Source organism: Choloepus didactylus, chromosome 2 (assembly GCF_015220235.1).
Source record: "Choloepus didactylus isolate mChoDid1 chromosome 2, mChoDid1.pri, whole genome shotgun sequence".
NCBI lineage: Eukaryota > Metazoa > Chordata > Mammalia > Pilosa > Megalonychidae > Choloepus > Choloepus didactylus.
Window position 1 is genome coordinate 216,722,370 of NC_051308.1, and position 24,160 is coordinate 216,746,529.

At 45.0% G+C, this 24,160-nt stretch overlaps 1 protein-coding gene across 1 annotated transcript in view; it reads left to right on the plus strand.

Annotated features, from left to right (window-relative positions):
• The first annotated feature begins 12,919 nt into the window (after positions 1-12,919).
• The window catches only part of TRIM62 (tripartite motif containing 62), an 88,815-nt gene continuing 77,574 nt past the window's right edge, over positions 12,920-24,160 (plus strand). The window contains exons 1-2 of the mRNA XM_037827811.1: positions 12,920-12,976; positions 14,409-14,577. Of these exons, the coding sequence (XP_037683739.1) occupies positions 14,575-14,577 (3 nt within the window). The 5' untranslated portion in view covers positions 12,920-12,976; positions 14,409-14,574. The remainder of the gene's footprint in view (positions 12,977-14,408; positions 14,578-24,160) is intronic.

Consider the following 24,160-nt stretch of genomic DNA (forward strand, 5'->3'; position numbering starts at 1 on the left):
AGGACATGTGGAGCTGGTCCTGATTCTGTTAAATCCCTGAGTGAGCTGGGCAAGCCGCATTGCGTCTCTGGGCCTCAGTTTATCATCTGTGAAATGGGCCAGTGGTACCTGAGGCAGGTTGTAAGGGAAGAGTGTGAATGCTTTGAGGTCGGACACTCAGGGTGCAAATATCAGTTCCCACTAGCTGTAGGACCTGGGGGGAATCTCAGTCTTCTCATTTGTAAAATGGAGATAATCATTCTCATTTCATAGGGCAGTGTATGAGGATTAGAAACAGTAAGCACCACCATTTACTACGTATTTGCTCTAATCCGGGCACCTTGCTGAGCTTTTGATGTGCATGATCTCACCCACAGACCACCAAGCACAGTGCCTGGAACATAGTGGGTGCTCACTGAGGGCTAATTCCCTTTTCCTATAGGATGTGAGGTCTAAGGAGCTTTATCAACCCTGGATCTCCTTTGGAAAGTGAGGCTGAGAGCAGTAACTATTTACAGCCCTTCCCTGTAGCTGGTCTTCTACAGTGCTAGGAGCAGCTCTGGACCCAGCTCCCTTTTATGACTGGCCTGGGGACTGCCAGAGTAAAAGGGCAGAAGTGCCATAATCAAAGGGCAGACAACTACCTTTCCTTATAATCACCTTTCGTGGTAATTAAATAATAACGGCCTCTTATAGGCCCTGAGAACTCAAAGCAGGCAACATTGATAGCATCTGGTTCCTGTCATTGGTGCAAGGAACTGTGTGGCCACAGGGACAGGATGGGGAAATCAAGGCAAAGAGAGTGCCAGAAATCAGGGCACCAGAGTCAGGGAAAAATCCTCAGAGTGACAGACGAGGGGGTCTGCAGTCTGAGTCCCCACCTCACCACAAACATGCTGTGTGCTGTGGTGCTTCTCTCCCCTCTCTGGGCTTCTGTTTCCCCAGACACAAAATAAGATGGTGCCCACACTTGACCCTGCCATGAGCCCATTGTTCTAGGCTTCAGTCTGTTCATACACAATACTGGGCAATCCTGTTTGCACATTTTGGGTTGCAAGAGTCAGAAATCCGTCTCAGGCTAGCAAATAAGCAGGAGAGGGGGGTTTCCGGCTCAGAGAATCCAAGAAAGGGTTGAACAGCCAAGCTTTGGAAAAAGCAGAGTCTCGGGAACAATTGGGGTCAGGGACTAGAATATCTCCCCCTTCATCTCTCTCCTGAGAACCACAGCTTTGTTCTTTCTCCTCCTTTCTCCAGGGGGCGAGCCACATGGGCACCAACAGCTGCCCAAACCTGCCGGTCAGAGCTTTGGCCACCTCAGTGAGTCCGCCCACCAGAACTCATTGGCCGGGCTTGACTCAGGGGACCACCCTTGACTTGATCAACTGCAGCCATCAGGGAAGGGTGCCTAACATCCCTTGGGGAGTGAGGGATGGAGAAAGCACTAGTATGGCCCAGAAGGAAGTAGGAGCACTGGGCATGCAAAATAGTAGTTCACTAAAACAAAATTCCTGCAGGAGTGAAGGGAACATGTCATAAAACAGGAGAGGACAGAAATCTCCAGGCATGCTGAAATGCTGAGGCTCACCTGGAAGGGGAATGGGGAGAGCAGTTGCCAGTCCCCTGAGCCGAGTACCCGGTTCGATTTGAGGACCCCGCTTTGTACGCTTTGCCAAGGCAGGGAGAAGCAGTTCCTAGGCTTCCCCATGGCGCAGGTGAAATGCCCCTTCTATGAAAACATAGATGGGTGCAGCCGGCCAGGCCCCTTCCTCCTGCTGGGCACAAAAGGCCCCTTCTTTGGGGGAGTTGCCACACCTTATTCAATAAGGTGGTTCTAGTGGGGACTAGAGAATCGCACGGCCCAAGACAAGCCAATCAGAATCCTTCTCCCAGCCTGTTCTTGGGAGGCACCTAAGGCCAGAGCCCCAGAAGAAGCCATGAGAGGGTGAAAATCCTGTGCTGAGAGGGAAGATCCAGAGAAGAAGAGCCCAGCATCATCCCGTCCCCAGCCCCCACCACCCCAGAGTTCCACCTAACTGCAAGCCCTTCCCTGGGTTTGACTAGAGTGAGGCAGTCAAATTCCCCTTTGGGCAGGCTTGTGTCTCTTGTAACCAAAAGAATGTTCACTGATAACTTGCCTCAGAGTTAGGCATGTGTCAGCCCTCCTCCCCTTGCTCTGAATCTGGACTCTGAAGCAACATTCTAATAAATAATTCCCACTCACTCCTTGGGAGGAATAACCTCAGCTTCCAAGCTTGCATTTTTGTGTTTCACCTGTAAAGATGGAGATAAAAGCATTTATCCACAAGGCTGATGAATGGGTTAAAGGAAATGCCACGAGTCACACCCAAACTCACGTTATATGCTCAGTGAGAATTTGTCTCCCTGATCCTGATGGCTGACAAGAGTCTTCAGGTCACTGCAAAGAAACAGCCATTTGCAAATAAACCATACGACACGTGATTCACTCATCAGGCCCCCAAGAGGGTTGTCAGCCCAAGTTGACCCAGACCGGACCCCCTGAACCAGACAAAATCAAACTGTGCTCCTGCAGAGCTGAGGGTTGGAGCCTCTTGCCAGGTCCGTCAGCCTCGTAGAACCACAGGAATCTATAGGCTGATAGACTGTTGTTCCCAGTCCCAGAGGGGGATTTCTCAGAGAGGAAAACAATATTAATAACTGCCCCTTCCTGGGTGCTTCCTCCATGCCAGCCTCAGCTCAGGCCCTTGACCCCTCATTAAATTTTCACCACAGTTCTGTGAGGCAGCTTTCATCTTACAAAGTTTCCGAGGCTCAGAGACATGAAGTCAGTTGTCCAAAGTCACACAGCAAGAGAATTATGGACCCTGGACCTGCTCCATACGTGGAGCTGTCTCCTCCACTGCATTGCCTCAGCAATCCTAACCGCCCTTCGGGTGCCCCTTCCTCACACGGGCTGGCATGGGTGGGATGAGACCCACAACAGACAGTACCGTCGACTCTCACTATTCGCAGTGGTTATGTTCTGTAACATCACTGCAAGCACCAAATTGGTGAATAGTCACCCATGGCTCCTAGGGGAAATACAGGGCTTGGTCCCTGTGAGCCTCTGGTTACAACATTTTCATCAAGTGATCAATATATAACCTTGTTTTATGATTCTGTTTAAAGGCACCTTATTTAATATTTATTGTTGATTCATTAACATTGAACTCATGGCGAAGGGCACTATAACTCATGCCTGAACAGAGCTAAGCTAACACATGTATTTTCTCAATAAGACACAGCCCAGACTTCTCGTGCTTAGGAACACAGGACAGCACTTCAGTAGGTTTCGGCACCGTTTTAAACAGTGAAATCGCCAGCAAAAGGCACAAAAGTGTGGAAAACACAACACTAAATATATCTCAAAAAGGATATTTGTCTACAGCATGAGAGCTGAAACAAGAAGGCAGAGCATTGCCCTGTTCCACCTCAACTGGGGACCTACACATTGGCCAATTCAGATTTTTCACCTCTGTGTCCATGTACGCTAATGACCATGAAAGTGCCACATGTATTGAGGGTTGGGGTTACAAATAAATTTAGTAAATAGGCAAATTCACAAACATGGAATCCATGAATAATGAGGATCGACTATATTCTGAAAGAGTCACCATGATGGTTAGGGTCATATGTCAACTTGGCCAGGGATGGTGTCCAGGTGTCTGGTCAAGAAAGCACTGGCCTAACTGATACTGCAAAGACATTTGTGACTGGTTAATAACCCAGAAGGCTGATTTATTGAATCGTCAGGCAATTGACTACACCTGTGACTGATTACATCAACAAAGGGCGTGTCTTCTGCAATGAGAGAATTCAGTCCACTGAATTTAATCCAATCCATTGAGGACTTTTAAGAGAGAGAAAGTGTTCTTTGGCTAGCCAGCATCTCTTGAGGAGTTCATCAGACACCTTCATCGGAGTTGCCAGTTTGCTGCCTGCCCTATGGAATTTGGACTTGTGCATCCCCACAGCTGTGTGAGATACTTTTATAAAATTTTATATTTACAGATATCTCTTGTTGGTTCTGTTTTGCTAGGGAACCCTAACCAATACAGTCACTGAGGTTTTTATTCTGAAAAAACTTGTATCCTCAGTTCTTCCCCCATCAGACTTGTCCTACAATTGTTAGCTCCCTGACTTAAACAGTGGCTAGCTCACGCTTGCACTCAACAGGTGTTTGTTGAATGAATAAATTCGGTTCGCTAGGGCCTTCCTGCGGTCAGTGCCTCTCAGCAGAGATGACATGATAACACATAACAAAGGGGTCAAGTCCTTGACTTTTGAGGTCAAAACCCTAGGCCCAGACGCGAGGACTAAAGCTTGGGAGACCGTGTGAAAAGTAAGGAAGAGGTTTCTTCCTTGAGACTAGAATAAACCCCTGAGGGGAGTGGGAGGGAAAATCAGAAAGCAAAAAAAAAAAAAAAAACAAAGCTTAGAACACTGAAGGGTCCCTGAGAAGGAAGCTCCGAAGGGGTCTTGGGATCTGAGACCGGAGGGGCTATGGACCCCATGTTCCTGGGGCCCTGCAGGGTGCTGGTTTAGAGGAAATGCCCTCAGGGTGTGTCCAGGCAGGTGCACCTGAGGCAGCCTCATGGCTCCCCTGGTGCACACCTGGGATAGTGGTGCAGGCTCGGAAGAGCTGGGAGGCAGAACTTACTGAGGCTTGGAGCAGCACAGGGACTGCAGAGTGGCTGCATAGCCACATTAGAACCAGACCACCTGAGTTAGAATCTTGGTCACTCAGCCTCTCTGTGCCACGATTTTCTGATCTATAACCTGAAGATGATTTAACATCCTTTCCCATGTTGCAGGGCTATTGTGAGGATGAGCTGAGTGCCAGGCACTTTGCAAGTGCCACATAAGTGGCTATTATCACCACACGGTAAGAGCCCCCACTGCAGAACCAGTCGTGGAAACTCATGGAGAGAGTTTTCCCTGGAAGGGGGTCTCTTGATTATCCTCCTCCCAGGACAGCAGGGGGCTTGCCAGGAGATGGGAGACCACCAAGAGGAGTATCTCATGTGCTAGGGATTGGAATTCATGACCCCTGGGTCCCATCCAGCTGGCAAAGTCTGCAAAATGAGATAAGGTTTGTGAAAGCACTTTGAAAAACAAAATGTTCTAGAAATATCAGCGGTTATTCATAGGGATCAGAGTTCTGCTTCCCCCATCCCATCCCTCAAATGGTAATTCTTTCACCAATCTCCAAATGCATGGACACTTATTTTTTCTCTAATGACATTTCTTTTTTTCCAATATAAAAGCAGTGCATGTAGCCGAGCCATACCAATGTCATCTCGGAGCAGCCTGCAGCTATGGCTCCTGCCGAGTGGAGGAAGCCGGGGTAGAAGAGATGCTGACACCCAGAGGAGAAGCCAAGGCAAGGACAGAGGCCGGAGGGACATCCCCAATCATACTGAATTGTCTGCTGCAACCAAACCTGTCCCTCTCCTGTCTCGGTGGGTCCCTCCTAAAACAGCCACAGTTAACAGTAGCCGGCCTTTACTGAGGGCTGATTAACAGGCCCTGTGGTCTTAACAGACATTGACAATGATCACGCTCAAAACGTAACCCCTGGGTGGGGAGGGAGGGGTCATGAAATCAGGTTAAGGCGTTGGTACTAGCGTATTTTAAATGCATGAAATAGACTAGACTAAACCAGAACAGAAGAGAAAAGATCATCTCATACCTAGTAAGGGCAAACATTGTTTTGTGAACTTTTGTTTTACACTTATGTGTGTACTGGGTTGTAAAGATACTTTATATCTTTCTCACTGTGGGTTTCAGTCGCTGCCCTCATTCCTTGAACTTCCCAGCAACCCGGTGGAGGAGGTATTACAAGGAGCACCATTCTATCAATAAAGAAATAAGAGCACCGAGAAGCAACTTCACCTGCTCAAAGCTGCACAGTTAGGAAGTGGCACAGCCAGCAGCTGCACCTCCACAGCCTGATTCCCAAGTTTCCCTCTAAAATCTACCCCGATATCCTTCTTGTAAATCAGTAAAATCCCTTTTGGCTTAAGCTTCTTCAAGTTGGATTTCTGTGCTATGCAAACCCAAGAGTCTTGGTCAATGGAACCAGCAGGAGGGAGCACGGATAGGTTGCTGGATGTGGAGAGCAGAGGCCAGGTCCTAGTCTGGACTCGTCCTGGAGGTGGCTGGGAGACTTTAACAGGACAACTCGCCTTTCTGAGGTTGTTTCCTCCCCAGAGAAATGAAGTTGGCAATAATGTCTCCCTCAGGGGCTTTTGCAAGGAAGAAATGAGCTGCCCTGGGAAAGCACCAATCCTGTGTCTGGCTGTGAGTCCCTGGGAATGGGGCAGATGGGGATGAGGCAGGACAGCACCTACAGAGGTATAGACGTGGACTTGAGCTGAGCCAGGAGAGGCCACCCAGTTGGAATCTGAGGGTGAGAGTCCAGGCTGGAGAGTAGAATATGTAGTGAGTCAAATAGTGTGCCCCAAAACTCATGTCCATCCGGAACCTCAGAATGTAACCTTATTAGAAACAGTCTTGGCAGATGTAATCGGATAAGATGAGGCCATCCTGGGTAAGGGTAGACCTTATAAAGAGGGAAGGACACCCAGCAGGGAGGAAGACCACGTGACAGTGGAGGCAGAGCTTAGAGGCTCCGCAATCCAAGGACACTGGACATCACCCGAAGCTGGCAGAGGCAAGGAGAGATTCTTCCCTAGAGCTTCCAGAAGGAGCACGGCCCGCTGACACCTTTATTTCAGACTTCCAGCCTCTATAACTGGGAGAGAATACATTTCTGTTGTTTTAAGCCACCCAGGTGAAAACAGGTGTCACAGAGCCCCTGAGGCCAGATGAGGCCTGTGGATGGGATCTGTTAACCATGCAGAGTCCTTGGAGGCTCCCAAAGGGTTAAGTGGGACGTCCCCCCATGTCCTAGGGTACAGACAGGCATCTTCTGTGATTTGACCTTGAAGAATACACAGCATGGCGCCTCCATCACAGGTGGCTAGCAGAGAAAAATCGGGTCAAGTGTCTTAAAACTATGACTCGAGACTGGAGGGAAGTGAGGAAGCCCAGTATCTGACCTTGGCTGAGGCCTCCGCCATTCCCAGGGCTGCACAGCAGGCTCCATGCTGAGCAGGAAGCCAGAAGCTGCTCCAGAGGGCAGGCAGCTGCGAGGTCTCCTCTGGGAACCATGCTTTGATCTTCCTGGCAGCCGAGGAGCCTCACTTCCTGCATCCCAGAATCCTTGCCCCGGAAGGGAGATCCGAGATCGTGGAGCCCAAGCCCGTTGGACGGATGGGGCCAAGGAGGCCCTGGGAGGAGCAGGCCTTGGTCAGGATCGCACAGGGGGCCACTGGGGAAGTGGGGACGAGCATCCGGGTCCGCGGCGCTTGCCCAGGGCCACCTCTACGGCTCAGCACTCACCCTGCTTCCTCTCGCCTGGCGGGAAGCAGTGGGGAGGGCCTGCCGCTTCCGAGCTCTCCACTGCGGGGGCTCCATTTCCTGCCAGGGCCGAGTGAGTTCAAAGACTCCTGGATGGCCCCGGGTCTGGACAGCACAGGGTGGGGAGGGGGTCTTTAGATCACAAAGATGACTTTATCCTTTGGGATTTTAATCGGACAGAAGCCAATTTCCTAACATTCATAATTCCGATGTGGCCCTTGGCAAAAACTATGACATGGGGGGATGGAAACTTAAGGTATTTGAGCCCCTCTCATATGCCATGTTCTGAATCTTTCCTAGACATAACAAATTTTCATGGTACATGTTGGCTTCCTCGTTTCACAGAAGAAGAAATGGAGGTTCAGCGAGGTGAGGTATCTTGTTCAGGCCACACAGAGAGGATTTGAGACCCAGTTTGTCCAATCAAAGAGCCCATGCTCTTAACAGTGTTTGGCTTCAGGCCACATCAATGCCAAGGGTACTGGTATCTGTGTTCCTCTGCTCCCTTCATTTGTTCAACAAACACTTGCTGAATGTCTGGTAGGTGTCAAGCACTCTGAGTGCAGAGATAATAAAAATAGATAAGATTTATTGAGCACTTGCTATGTGCCAGGTACTGTTCTAAGCATGTTACATGCATGAACTCATTTATCCTCACAACAGTCATGCAAAGTAAGATCCCATCTATGCTGGTTTGTATATATTATGTCCCCCAGAAAAAGCCATATTCTTTAATGCATTCTTGTGGGGGCAGATGTATTAGTGTGGATTGAATTGGAACCTATTGGTTCAGTGTCCATGGAGATGTGACCCACCCAAATGTAGGTGGTAACTCTGATTGGATAATTTCCATGGAGGTGTGGCCCTGCCCATTCAGCGTGGGCCTTGTTTAGTTTACTGGAGCCCTATATAAGCTCAGACAGAAGGAGCTCAGAGTGAGCTGGAGCTGAGACAGACATTTTGAAGACAGCCGTTGGAAGCTGATGCAGACATTTTGGAGAACGCCATTTTGAAATGCAACCTAGGAGCAAGGAGACACCAGCCATGTGCCTTCCCAGCTAACAGAGGTTTTCTGGATGCCAATGGTCTTTCTCCAGTGAAGGTACCCTTTGTTGATGGATACTCTATGGCCTTAAAACTGTAACTGTGTAACCAAATATACCCCCTTTTATAAAAGCCAATCCATTTCTGGTGTTTTGCGTTCCGGCAGCATTGGCAAACTAGAACACCATCTTACAGAGAGTGAAACCAAGGCACAGAGAAGTGAAAGGATGCACCATAGTTATAGAGCCAGGAAATGGTGGAGCTGGACTTCAAGCCTAGGAATCCGGCCCGAAGTCCAGTTCTTGACCACTGTACCGCACTGCCCTGTTAGCCCCCGGAAGCTCATAGTCTCAAGGGAAGACAGACAATTGGGTGGCGTGCATTTGGTTAAACTGTTTGCTGGCAAAAGGAATACAATCACCACGACTGCTTAGACACATTCGTGATTCATGCCCCAGGGCTGAGGAGGTGCCTCTTCCTTGAATGCAGGGTTTTATGGGGGCATGAACCCAACAAAACAGACCTTTCCAGCATGGAAGAAGAGGGCATGGATTTGGCTAGGCCACCAGCATCGTCCATGACACCAGGGACTAGGTCCAGGCTCAAGGCAAAAAAGGTAATCCAGGACCCCCTGCTGGGAGCTCAGGGCTGACATTCTCCACGGCCCCTGTGGTCAGGACAGGCTGAGCCCCAGGCTCCGAGCCTTAGAAACTGCCTCCGTGGGTCTGAGGGGGCTGAAGTGTGTCCCCCTTGCCCCTTGGGTCTAATTTTGTGCCTCTAGAGAAATCCATCACTCACTCATTCAACCTTCAAATATTCATTGCATACCTGCTTTGGGTTGGGGACACAGCAATGAGCAAAACCCTACAAGGAACCTACCCTCCCAGAATTCCCCCTCCAGTGGGGGAGATGATCAAACAACCACACAGATGTGTGTAAAATGATGACTATGGTCAGTTGTGACTGACAGGTACGTGGTGCTAGGAGAAGGAGTAGCAGGGGGCCTTGACCCAGGTGGGGAGGTTGAGGACTTTGGGTTCTGGCAGGTGTCATTTTGAGCCCAGGCTCAGCCACTTACTGACCATGTGATTTTGCAAAGGCAAGTTGCTTGACATTTCTGTGCCTCTGGCTTCAGTGGAAAATAGCAAAACTAATGGTAACTCTCTCAGAGTGGTTAGGAAAATTCTGTGAGATAATGTGACTTATTTGACCATCATGCAATAATTGCAGTTCTAAAAAATCTCATGATATCAACAATCCTTTATTATAGCACAATGGTTGAGGCTTCTGGCTGGAGCTGGATTGTTGGGGATGATTAAGGTAGCATGTATAAAATCCACCCTCAGCGATGCCGGAGATATGCAACATGACCGCTGGGGCTGATGCAATAACAGTTTAAGTTGCCCTCAGCCTTCTATGGAAGTGATAGCCATTTGCGCCTAAGATTCACATCTAGAGTGCTAGCTTTACTACCTGCCTTCTATCCCAGCAACAGTAGCCACCAATCCTGTGCTAGCCTTACATCTGCCATCCGCCCTAGCAACAGCAGCAGCCAATCCTAGGCCGCCACCTGTTCGTACTAGCCACTCCCTCCGCCCTTAGGGTATATATACCCTGCCTCTTCAATAAAGTTTTGCAGCTTGATCAGAAACCTGTCTTGCTGTCGTTCCTCGTGTCTCTTGTCCCATACCATTCCTCCCTCACAGGATTTGGAGCTTCCGTTGAACGTCCCGCCGGCCGGGACAAACTGGCGCCCAACGTGGGGCTCGAAGTCCTGTGAGAGACGGAACACCGCACTCAAGGAGAGAGGTACCTCACACTCACCGCACCCGGGATCGCCGCGAATAAACTCGGTCGCGAGACAGATCCGTTCAGCAGTTAAAGAAAGAAAGAAAACCACACCAGGGATCGCCGCGGGGAAGCGCGCTCACGAGACAGATCCGTTCAGCAGTCGATCAGTGCCGGCGAAAGGAAAGAAGAAGAAAAGAAAGCAACAAAAGGTAAGCCCCCCCACCCTTATCATGGGACAAGGAATTTCCCAACACGAATTATATGTTAGTCAAGTTAAGCAATCACTCAAGGCACGAGGAACACGAGTAAAGAAAAAAGATCTCAGGCGCTTTTTTAATTTCCTGTTACAAACCTGCCCTTGGTTCCCTCAAGAAGGTACTATAGATCACCAGTGCTGGCTAAGAGTTGGAGATTGTTTAAAAGATTATTTTCGAACCTTTGGTCCTGAAAAGGTCCCGGTTACTGCCTTTTCTTATTGGAACCTAATTAATGAAATTCTAAAAGTCCACTCTTCAGCTCCAGACATTCAAAACCTCTGTAAATTAGGAGAGGAAGCTTTGAGAGAGCACTCTCGCCCTGCTTCAGCGTGCGGCTCAGTAATTATTAACATGCCTGAATATCCTTTAAACGAAAATTCTAACAGGGATAGGCCAAATACCCCAACCAGTCAAGTCAGTTTGTCGCCCGATCAGTATGAAATCAAACCAAAGGCTAAAATTTCTCCCACTTTGGAGGGACCGGAGGTTAAAATTTCTCCCTCTTTAGAAAACAACTCCCTTCCTCCGTTTCGGCCACCCCCTTATGCACCCGATTTTTTCAAACCATATTCTCATTTTTATCCAGTCATGCCCTTATCTCAGTTTCATGCTTTAGAAGAAGCCACAGAAAATCTCCGGCTACACGCCGATAATTTTAGAGAAACTTTTAAACAGGAGCAGCAGCATGCCGCCGATCTGTTTGCCAACCTCCGGTCGGCAACTCAAAGCATTGCAGCCCTTTCGCTTCCAGAAAATGCCCGCTCATCGCGCCTCCATTGTACTCGCCGCGCCTATGCTTTTCCGGTTACGCGTAGTCAGACTCGAGATTCTCAAAATGGCGTCGCTGGCTGCCAAAAGGGCGCCGCCGGTTCTCAACATGGTGTCGCGGGCTCCAAAAATGGCGATTCTGGTAGCGATAGCGAGGAGAGTAATAAATCAGATTTCCCCGACTCTAGCGAAGGAGAGCAGGAGGAAGCTAGTTCCACCTCAACTGCTAAATATAAAAAACTTAGTCTAACATAGCTAGAGAAATTAAAAAAGGCAGTGAGTGATTATGGCGCTACCGCTCCCTTCACGCTCGCCCTGCTGGAGAGCCTTAGTGAAAAGGAACTTATTCCTAACGATTGGTTCCAGCTAGCCAAAGCTGCCTTGTCTGGCGGTGATTTCCTGTTATGGAAATCTGATTATGAGGAGCATTGTAAAAAATATGCCACCCGCAATGCCCGTAAGGCCACTTCTAAAACTTGGACCTTAAATAAATTTTTAGGTCAGAGTCCCTACCATCAAAGTGATAAGCAGGCTCAATTCCCCCCAGGTCTCTTAGCGCAAATACAAACGGCCGCGCTTAGAGCATGGAAAAAACTTCCGCAAAAGGGCGCCGCCACTGCCTCTCTTGCTAAATTAAGACAGGGGCCTGATGAGCCGTATACTGATTTCCTTAGCCGCCTGCAAAACATGGCTGAGCGCTTATTTGGGGCTAGCGAAAACGAAAGTGATTTTATTAAGCACCTGGCCTATGAGAATGCTAACGCTGCCTGCCAAGCAGCAATCCGTCCCTTTCGTAATACTAGCCTTAATAATTACATAAAGCTCTGTTCTGGCATCGGGCCCACTCAAACCCTTGGAATAGCTATTGGCGCCGCTCTTCAAAATTTTGCAGCGCAGCACAAAAATTTTGCGGCACAAGCAAGGCCTCCAACATGCTATAATTGTAAGCAACCTGGCCATTTCTCAAGCTAGTTTGCAAACAGGAGAAGCTTCGAAGCATGTTATTTCTCATTTACTACATTGCTTCGCTACTTTAGGCCAACCTAAAATCATTAAAACAGACAATGGGCCTGGATATACTGGAAAAAATTTTCAAACCTTCTGTCAACAATTACAAATTAAGCATATCACGGGAATACCGTATAACCCCCAGGGGCAAGGAATGGTAGAACGAGCACATCGCACCTTAAAAAATGCCCTGTGCCGTTTAGCCGAAAGTACTCTCAATCTCACCAAACAACGACCTCGAGACCTTTTACATCACGCTCTTTTTGTTCTTAACTTCCTAACTCTGGATGATGAAGGACAATCTGCAGCTGACAGGCATTGGCATCCCAGAACACAAACACAACAAGCCACTGTTATGTGGCGTGACCCCTTAACGTCAGAATGGAATGGGCCTGACCCCGTGATTATTTGGGGACGAGGCTCTGCTTGCATATACGATCAAAAGAGGGAAGGTCCTCGCTGGCTTCCAGAACGGCTGATAAAACATATTAATTCTTCATTGCCGAAACAAACCCCTGAAACACTTCCTTCCCCTCCTCTTAATAATAACCTTTCCAGGGTAGAAGCCTCTCCCTGAGAAAAATGTCTTTCTTTTCTCTTCCAGCACATCAATAACTCCTGCTATAACCCATCCGGAGACAACCAGCCCGCACACAACCGGAAGTGGAAAGAAGTCCTGCTTACAGGTTTATTCCATCACTAATCACATGAATTACCACTTGAATTACTATTGGCTTTTCTTAATTGGTCTTCTGGCTTTGCTGTTTGCAGCCGGATTAGCAACCGTTGCCCCAAAAGATTGGAATCCGTTAGAAAGATCCCTGCTTGCTATAGCATATTTGTGCGTTGTAGGGTGTATTACTTTGCTGGCTTGTCTCCCTTAACAGGGAAGAACCTATAGCCTCTATTAGTATGGCTTTGTTATGCCTACTGCCATTTAAAGTTGCCGCCTTATATTTTCTCCTGCAAAGTGTGCATGCCACCTTCGGCAACTCCAACCCCCATCAACCTTGGAAATGGACCTTGGCACGATGGGAAGATTCCACAGTTATACAAACCCAAGTTACAGCAGGGCGACCTTCCTTTCTTGTCAATGCAACTGATCTATTTCCCACTCCTTCCGTACGCCCCACTGGTTGGAATCAAGCCCAATATTACATGTGCCCATCCTCAAACCCCGGAAAACCGTACTGTAATGCTCCCAACCAATACTACTGTGCATATTGGGGATGTGAAACATTAGCCACTCATTGGAAGCCTTACGCCACTGATCATTACCTAACTCTAAAATGGGCCCCCTTGAACTGCAAACCACCTGAAGAACCCATTACCTGGGGTATCTATGGAAGTCATCACCACATTGCACCTACAGGTAGCTGCTCACATTTAAATCTCACCGTGCAGCTCCCTGCTGATCCCTCTTGGCTCCTCGGTCGAACTTGGGGCTTTAAGATTTACATGAAAGGGACCGACCCAGGAAGCCTTATTCTAATAAAGAAGGAAGCAGTACAGCAAAAACCTTCTGCCATTGGACCAAATATAGTGCTCGCGCCTCCAGCTACCCCTCCTGTCCCGAGCACGCCCAGTACAAATCTTTCCAAAATTCACCCCACTACTCCCCCTTTTGACCATCATGCAATAATTGCAGTTCTAAAAAATCTCATGATATCAACAATCCTTTATTATAGCACAATGGTTGAGGCTTCTGGCTGGAGCTGGATTGCATGTGTTTAAGGCCCAGCTCTACTTCCTCCTAAATGTGTGACACTGAGCAATCACCTCATCTCTCTAAGCCTCAGTTTCCTCATCTGTGTAATGGAGTCAGTGTGACAAACAGGGTTGTTGTAAGGACTAAATTGATCGCGCATATTAAGTTACTGACACATATAGTAACTTCAATAAGTGTTAGCAAAAGTGATTATCATTATTGTTGCTGTTGTTTTGAAATTAATCACAGAAACAAATATGACAAATGTGGTTGGATTAGAGATTTTCAGTGGAGCAATTACAAAGTCATTTTTCTTGCCACTATTTTCATAAAGGCATTTGTCATAGCAACCCATGTACAGCTATGAAAGTTAAACACTCCTGAGAAAAACTGGTTTTGATTACATCTAGACTTTTCTCTGGAGCACTGGCCTGCCTTTTTCTATCACCACCAGCACCATAAGGAGTGCACCTTGAGAAGCAACCATTGTTAGGATAAACAAAGCAAACCCCAGCCAGCAGACGCACAGTAGACACAGCTTCCAGGCTGCTTCCAGCATGCTCTGGTGTATAACCAATGGTAAGTCGTGTTCCATAATTGATCCATCAAGCTATGCACAGTTCAGGCTGTGAAAACTGGTGCTGTGGGAGGAATGCCTGCACTTGCAAATGCTTAGCACTGGATGCACTTTAACTGTTCAGTGAATGCTATCTTTTATTATTAATATTTGGTATCCTACAGACAGTGGGGGCTTTGAACGCTAGTTGGCTGGAGAGAGCCATAACTAGCTTTGCTTTTCCTTCCCATTATAATACCACTGGCGCCTCATCAGGTTGGATTATCGTGTTAAATTATAAACGCACCTACTTCATAAAGCGGTTGTGAGGATTAAATGAGTTAATCCATGCAAAGTGCTTGGAATGTACCTGGTACAGAGTAGGCACCCAGTAATAATAATAACTAGTGCTGGGGATGATAATAGCTAACACTTATTTAACACTTACCACTTTCACTTCCCAGATTTAATCCTCACAACCTAGTAGATATTAACATCATTCCCATTTTACAGACGAGGAAACTGAGGCACGGAAGTGTTAAATAGTATGCCTAAAGTCACATAGCTGACATAAATATTAGCTGCTATTATTATAGTTTTTTTTTTCAAAGTAAGACATTAATCTGAGGAGTCAGGATAAGCACAGGAATACAAAGTAATAATAGTGTACACAGAAAAAAAGACCAGAAGGAAAACACTTCAAATGAAGAATGTGCTTATCTCCAGATAGCAGGAACGTGAGTGGGGTTTGTCTCCCTCTTTTTTCATTTATCTCTGTCTACTGAATTTTCCATTAGCAACATGCATTACTTTTGTCTTAGGGGAAAATAATCAAAATGAGTGTTTTACAGAGCTGTGGCAAGGGCCTAGACAGATAGGGAGCAGAGCAAGGGAAGGAGACCAGAGAGAGGGACACAGGTTAGCAGACAACTGCACTAGTGGAGGGGAGAGAAGGTGAGTCGTGAACAGGGCGTTGACGGGGTGGAGGGGGTGGGGGGTGGATACAGAGATTTTAAGAAGGTGGAGTAGAAATGCCTTTATGACTGATTGGACCTGGGGGAGGGAGCCATCGCGATCAGGCATTCATTCCACAGATGACTATTTAAAGCGTCTCCCCCAGCTGGGCCCTGTTCTAGGAATCAGGGAACCAGGCAAGTCCCTGAGCTCATGGAGCATCCATTCAAATGGAAGAAGATAGTGAACTAATGAGTGCCTAGGGTGTCAGGTATGGGGCAAAGGGAAGAGGGGCGAGCAGGGTGGAGGGCAGCCAGGGAAGGCCTCTCCTTTAACATTTGCACAGAGATGGAAGGAAGTGAGAAGGAGCCCTGTGAGGATCTTGAGGAAACCATTCCTTGCTCAGGGCACGGCAATTTCATAGACCCTGCAGTGAGAGCATCTTGGGTGTTCATGGAGGAGCCAGGAGGCCGGGGAGGCTGGAGCAGAGTCGGGAAGGGAAACAGAGGTAGGAGATGGGATTAGAGAGGCCAGGGTGCCAGGTGATGTCAGCCATCACCAGGACTTTCACTCTCCTTCTGAGTGAGATGGTCTTAGTTTCTGGGTCTGTCGTAACACCGTACACAAATGGGTAGCCTAAAACAACAGAAGTTTATTCTCTCAGTTCTGGAGGCTAGAAGTCTAAATCAAGAAGTCGGCAGGGCCACATTTCCTCTGAAGGCTCCTTTCTTATCTCTTCTAGCTTGTAGAAGTCCCAGGTACTCCTTAGCTTGTTGCAGCCTGACTCCAATCTCTGCCTCCGTCTTTACATGGTTTAATTCCCTCTGTGTCTGTGTCTATGTGTCCAAATTTCCCTCTTCTGATAAGTCCATAGGACCTCTTTTTTTTTTTTTTTTTTTACTTTTTTCCTAACCAGAGCTTTTTTAAAAAAACATTTTTATTGTGGTAACATATATAACATAAAAATCTCCATTTTAATCACTTTCAAGTACATAAGTTGGCAGTATCATTTACATTCACAGTGTTGTGCTACCACAACACCATCCATTATCAAAATTTTTCCATCACACCAAATAGAAACTCTATACCCATTAAGCATTAACTCCTGGTGTATTAGTCAGGGTTCTCTAGGGAAACGGAACCAACGAGAGATATCTGTAAATATGAGATTTTATAAAAGTGTCTCATGCAACTGTGGGGATGTACGAGTCCAAATTCTGTAGGGCAGGCAGCAGACTGTCAACTCTGATGAAGGTGTTTGATGAACTCCTCAGGAAACGCGTCACTGGTTAGCCGAAGAAGAAGTGAAGGTCCTTTCTTTCTCCCTTAAAAGTCTTCAACTGATTGGATTAAATCCAGCTGATTGAATTCTCTCATTGAGGAAGACACACTCTTCATTGATGTAATCAGTCACAGGTGCAGTCAACTGACTGATGATTTAATAAACCAGCCTTCTGGTTTATTAACCAGCCACAAATGTCCTTGCAGTAATGGTTAGGCCAGTGCTTGCTTGACCAGACACCTGAGTGCCATCACCTGGCCAAGTTGACACATGAACCTAACCGTCACACTTGGTAAACTGTAATCTGCTTTCTGTCTCTATGAATTTGCATATTCTAGTTATTTCTTGTAAGTGAAATCAAACAGTGTCTGTCCTTCTGTGTCTGGCTTATTTCATTCAACATTATGTCTTCACGGTTCATCCATGTTGTAGCATGCATCAGTATTTCATTCTTTTTTACAGCTGAGTGATATTCCATCGTATGTTTATACCACATTTTGTTTATCCCTTCATCTGTTGATGGACACTTGGGTTGCTTCTACCTTTTGATTAATGTGAATAACGTTTCTATGAATATTGGTGTGAATATCTCTTTGACTCCCTGCTTTCCATTCCTTTAGGTCTAAACCTGGAAATGGGATTGCTGGGTCATATGGCAATTCTCTTAGCTTGCCAGGGCTGCTATGACACCTACCACACACTGAGGTTGGCTTAAGCAACAAAAATTCACTGCTTCATGCTTTTGGAGGCTATAAATCCACAACCAAGGTCTTGACAGGCCATGCTTTCTCCTGGAGTCTGTCGCTTTCTGGTGCTGACTTGCCACAATGCTTGTGGTTCCCTGGCTTGCATCCCTGCCTCCATCACATGGTGATCTGCCTCTCCTCGGGGTCTGCTTCTCTCATGTTCACTGACTTCTGGCTTCTACCCACTCACTGCATCCAAATTTCCTCTGCCTTATAAAGACCCCAGTCATATAAGTTGAAGCCCACCCTGATTCAATTCAGCCTCATTTAAATAGGATCTTCGAAGATCCTGTTCACAAATGAGTCCACACCTTAACTAATAATAACATCTTCAAAGATCCTATTTACAAATGGGTTCACACCCACAGGAATACAGATTAAGACTTGAACATATTTTTTGAGGGACATGATTCAATCCCCAACAGTAATGCTATTCTTAACTTTCTGAGGAACCACCATTTTACATCCCCAACAACGATGTACTGTGGTTCCTATTCAAATCCTCACCAACACTTGTTGTTTTCCATTTTTTAAATAATAGCCATTTTAGTGGGTGTGAAGTGGTATATTATTGTGGTTTTGATTTGCATTTCCCTAATGACTAATGATGTTGGGCATCTTTTCGTATTCTTATTGGCCATTTGTATATCTTCCCTGGATAAATATCTTTTCAAGCCCTTTGCCCATTTTTTTTAATTGGGTCATTAGTCTTTTTGTTGTTGAGTTGAGTTCGTTATATATTCTAGATAGGAAACCCTTATCAGATATATGGTTTTCAAATATTCCTTGCATTCTATAGGTTGTCTTTTCACTTAATTGATAATATCCTTTGCTGCACAAAAGTTTAATTTTTATGAAAGTCAACTTATCTATGTTTCTTTCATTGCTTGTGTATATTTTGGTATAAAAAATATTTGGTATAAAAAATACATTTTGGTATAAAAAATATGACTCATCTTAACTAATTAAATTTGTAAAGACTATATTTCCAAATAAAGTCACATTCACAGTGACTGGGGTTAGGACTTCAACAGATCTTTTGCGGGGACACAATTCAACCCACAAAGAAGGGAAGCCGGTGGAAGTTTTGAGCAGACCAATGACAATCTTGGCTTTCATTTTAGAAAGATTACTCAGGCTGCTGTGTAGGAAATAGACATGGGCAAAAATGGATGCAGAGGGACCAGTTAGAAGGACTTTGCAATAATCCAGGAGAAAGATTACAGTGGCTCCCAGCATGGTAGAGTCAAGCTGAGCAGTGATTGGATTTTGAATGTATTTTTAATAGAACCAACAGCATTGCCTGACTTATTGGATGTTTCCAGCAAAAGAGGAGTCAAGGGAAAGTCCAGAATGTATGACCCATGCAACTAGGAGAATGGAGTTGACATTTCCTGAGAAAAGGAAGACTGCCTGAGAACCAGATCTGTGGAAGGCAAACCAGCAGTCAGTATTGGATATGTTGAGTTTTACATACCTTTCAGGTATCCATGTGGTGACGTCAAGTAGGCAGGTGGATTTGCTGGAGAGATGTTCAGAGGACAGGTTAGGACCAGAGACAAAAATTAGAAGCTGTCAACGTACAGATTATATTTAAAGCTGAAGTACTGACAAAGATGGTTGTGCCAGTTTGAATGTATTATGTCTCCCAAAACGACATTATCTTTGATGTAATCTTGTGTGGGCAAATGTACTGGTGTTGATTAGATTGTAATTCTTTGAGTGTTTCTGTGGAGATGTGCCCCACCCAACTGTGAGTGATGACTCGGATTGGATAATTTCCATGGAGGTGTTACCCCACCCATTCAGGGTGGGTCTAAATTAAATCACTGGAGCCATATAAATGAGCTGACAAACAGAAGGAACTCGGTGCAGCTGAGAGTGACATTTTGAAGAGGAGCTACAACCAAAAGGGACACTTTGAAGAATGCACTGGAACTGAGAGAGGAGCTTCAGCTTACAGAGACATTTTGGAGATGGCCTTTGAAAGCAGACTTTTGCTCTGGAGAAGCTAAGAGAGGACAAACGCCCCAAGAGCAACTAAGAGTGACATTTTTGAGGAGCTGAAGCCTAGAGAGGAACATCCTGGGAGAAAGCCATTTTGAAACCAGAACTTGGAGCAGACGCTGGCCACATTTCTTCCCAGCTAACAGAGGTTTTCCAGATGCCATTGGCCAACTTCCAGTGAAGGTACTCGATTGTTGATGCATTACCTTAAACACTTTATGGCCTTAAGACTGTAACCGTGTAACCAAATAAACCCCCTTTTATAAAAGCCGATCCATTTCTGGTGTTTTGTATTCCAGCAGCATTAGCAAACTAGAACAACGGTCTAGGAGAGAGCATAGAAAGGGAGGATGACTTCTGGGTTTCAGGCTTAGGCTACTGGGGGGATGGTTTTCCTTCTACGGATATGGGGCACACCAGAGAAGGAGCTGGTTTTCAAGGGAAGATGATACCTTCAGTTATGGACACACTGAGTTTAGATTCCAAGGGATGTCACAGGGGGACAGAAAGGGCCTGTCAGGCCATTGGGACTTGAGGTCATGAGCTCAGAAGAGTGATCTGGGCAAAAGAGAGAGACAAGGGTAGCTCAGGTCCCAGAAAATGTGTAAAACAAATGCAAATCTACACAAACCTGAGCCCTTTTCCCAATTCCCAGAGATAGGGCAAGCAGGTGTGGATGCAGCTGTTCTAGGGATTAAAACTGGAATTTGAACCAGCAGGTGAAATCCTCAACCATGAAGGAAATACCCTCAGACAACTGGGCAAGAGGAAAAGAAAGACCCTTGCCCTCCCCAGTTCTGAGTGCCATCTGCTTTTCCAGGGCTCCTGACTGAGGGATCTTTATTGAGGGACCTTAATTCATGCACCATACAATGCACCCATTCAATTGTTTTTAGAATAGTCAGAGTTGTACAACCATTCACCACAACCAACTTAAGAACATTTTCTTCACCTCAAAAAGAAACCCTCTTATCCTCCCAATCCCACTCACACTCCCAGCTCTAAGCAACCACTAATCTGCTTTCCGTCTCTATGAATTTGCCTTTTCTGGACCTTTCATATAAATGGAATCATATAATATGTGGTCTTTTGTGACTGGCTTCTTTCACTTAACATAATGTTCTCAAGGTCCTTCAATGCTGTAGCATGTACTTAATTCCTTTCTAGGGCCAAATAATATTCTACTGTATGGATAAACCACTTTTTGCTTATCCTTTAATTTGTTGATGGACCCTTGGGTTGCTTCCATCTTTTGGAAGTTTTGTGGCCAATTTTTCAAACCACTGCAGCCACTCTTAGACAGGGACATCCAGGGGTGGTGGGCCCCAAATAGGATCTCGAAATATCTTAGCTTTGTGACCTTCACCAAGTCACCCAACAACTCTGAGTTTCATCTGCAAAATGGCATGGTTAAATACACCTGGCCAGGTGAGGATTCGTGAGATCAAAAATGGGAAGTGACTTTTTAAGTGATAAAATGTAACATGCTTTGTAAGAGATCACATGGTTTGCCCACTCAACAGCACTCCCTTTGTTGGTAAAAGAATTCTCATTTTGGTCAGGTATCAAGCAGCCTTCTGCCACTTAGGTGGCCTGGACCTCTCCCACCAAAGCAAATGAATCATGATAAATGTACGTCAATCAAAGTACTCCTTGTCTTTCCCTGTAAATGGTTTGGGAATGGCCTAGTGATATAGTCCTGGGCAATTAGGAAGGTGGTCTGCTGGGGAGCACTGCAGAACACAGGTATCTCTGCCCTTTAGAAGAGGTACATAAGAAGAAATCATCCCTCATTAGCAAGATATTTTCATGTCTGTTTGTGAAACTGCATGGCAATCAGCCTGCTAGGGTATAATAAAATGTGAAAATGGAAAGCAAATTGATGTGGGCATTGAGTTAACAACTGGAAAAAATTTACCTCTGGATAACTTCTTATGTGAGATAATAAATGTTTTTATTTTTTATGCCACTTGTAGTTGGGTTTCCTGTAACTTGCAACTGAAAACATCCATACTTCAAAACATAGTCATGTATTTATTTCCCACCTATATATACATATATACATAGTCATATACATATATTCTACCTAACTACTTCAAGACAGGGTTAGTCTTGCCTTACAATAAAAGACACTGGGAAATAATCAAAACAAGAGTAAACAAGTAATAAAGGGGGCTTCTCTTTCTGTCATCATGGCAAATTAAATACCCTGAATGATCCTCCTGATGAAAAAAAGGAGTAATTTTAAATATATATTATATATATATATTTAAATAAATCACTAAACATTTATCACTTACATTTATTTTATTTTATTTTTCTGGATTGGACTCAGTCCCACATTCTTTATTTTACTGCTTACTTTTTTATTTGTTTTATGTTTTTTATTGTGAAATATAACATACATGCAGAACAGTGATAATTTTCAATGAACAATTTAACTAGTAGAGAGCAAATTTCAAAGAATGTTGTGGGTTACAGTTCCATAATTTCCATATTTCCTTCTTGTTATTCTAATACCCTAGCATCTAAAAAATATTTATATAAATATTCAGTATTTGTAATCCTTTGTTGAATCCTATCTTGTCTGTTTCTATCCCTTCCTTTCATTTAACCACTTTCTCGAACTTCATGGGGTATCTAGGCAGTGACCACCCTTAACTTATTCATATTGAAAAGGGTTCAACGTTATGGGGAAAGGGGCTGCACCTGGTTGATGTTCTTGAAGAGGCTGTTGCCTCTGGGTTTTGGGACTTATCTGGCATGGGAACACTCTGGAGGATTTAAGTTTCTGAAAAATAAACCCAGTGAGTGAAACTTTTATGAAGCCTCAGATAGGGACCTAGTTATTTTGGGTCTACTGATGGTTAGCGCGTGGAATACTGTGGCTATTTGGGATATCTAGCTGGAGCTTACATAAGAATAACCTCTAGCACATCCTCTACACTCTATTTGAAATCTCTTAGCCACTGTATCATTTTGTTCTTTGTCTTTTCCCCCTTTTGGTCAAGAAATCATTTTCAGTCCCTCAATATCAGGGCCAGGCTCATTCCTGGGAGTCATGTCCCCCTTCACTAGCGTCTGCCTATCTCTAGGTACCCTATATTCTATATTATAAGACACTTATTTTACATTGTTCAGGAAATTCATAGTAGTGGTAAATATACAGTAACTCTCCTTTTGTGTCTGACTTCTTTTGCTCAGAATTATATCTTCAAGCTTCATCCATGTTGCCATATGTTTCAGGAACTTGTTCCTTCTTACTGCTGCATAGTATTTCACCCTACATATATACCACATTTTGTTTATCCACTCATCTGTTGAAGGACACTTAGATTGTTTCCATCTGTTGGCAATTGTGAACAATGCTGCTATGAACATCAGTGTGCAAATGTCTGTTCGTGTCACTGCTTTCAGATCTTCTGGATATATACTGAGAAGTGTAATTGCTGGATCGTAGGGTAACTCAATATCTAGTTTTCTGAAGGAACCACCAAACTGTCTTCCACAGCAGCTGTACCATTATACATTCCCACCAGCAGTGAGTAAGAGTTCCAATTTCTCCACATCCTCTCCAGCATTTGTAGTTTCCAGTTTGTTTAATGGCAATCATTCTTCTTGGTATGCGATGATATCTCATTGTGGTTTTGATTTGTATTTCCCTAATAGCTAGTGATGATGAACATTTTTTCATGTGTTTTTTAGCCATTTGTATTTTATCTTAGGAAAAATGTCTTTTCATATCTTTTGCCCATGTTATAATTTGGCTGTTTGTACTATTGTCATTGAGTTGTAGGATTTCTTTATATATGCTGGATATCAGTCTCTTAGAAGATATATGGTTTCCAATTATTCTCTCCAATTGATTTGGCTGCCTCTTCACCTTTTTGACAAAGTCATTTGAGGTACAGAAGCTTTTGATTTTGAGGAGTTCCCATTTATCTATTTTTTCTTTTGTTGTTTGTCCTTTGGGTGTAAGGTCTAAGAAACTACCTCCTAATACTAGGTCTTGAAGATATTTCCCTACATTACGCTCTAGGAGTTTAATGGTACTGTCTCTTATATTGAGGTCTTTGATCCACTTTGACTTAATTTTTGTATAGGGTATGAGGTACAGGCACTCTTTCATTCTTTTGGATATGGATATCCAGTTCTCCCAGCCCCATTTGTTGAAAAGACTGTTCGGTCCCAGTTCAGTGGATTTTGGGGGCCTTATCAAAAATCAGCTGACCACAGATCTGGGGGTCTATTTCCAAACCCTTGATTCAATTCTATTGATCAATATGTCTATTCCATGCTAGTAGCATCCTGTTTTGACTACTGTGGCTTTATAGTAGGCTTTAAAGTCAGGAAGCGTAAGTCCTCCCACTTTGTTCTTCTTTTTTAGAACATTTTTTGGCAATTTGAGGCTGCTTTCCCTTCCAAATAAATTTGATAACAAGCTTTTCCAAGTCTGGAAAGTAAGTTGTTGGAATTTTGATTGGATTTGAGTTGAATCTATAGATCAGTTTGGGTAGAATTGGCATATTAAGGATGTTTAGTCTTCCTATCCATGAACATGGAATATCTTTCCACCTGTTTAGGTCCTCTTTGAGTTCTTTTAGTAAAGTTTTGTAA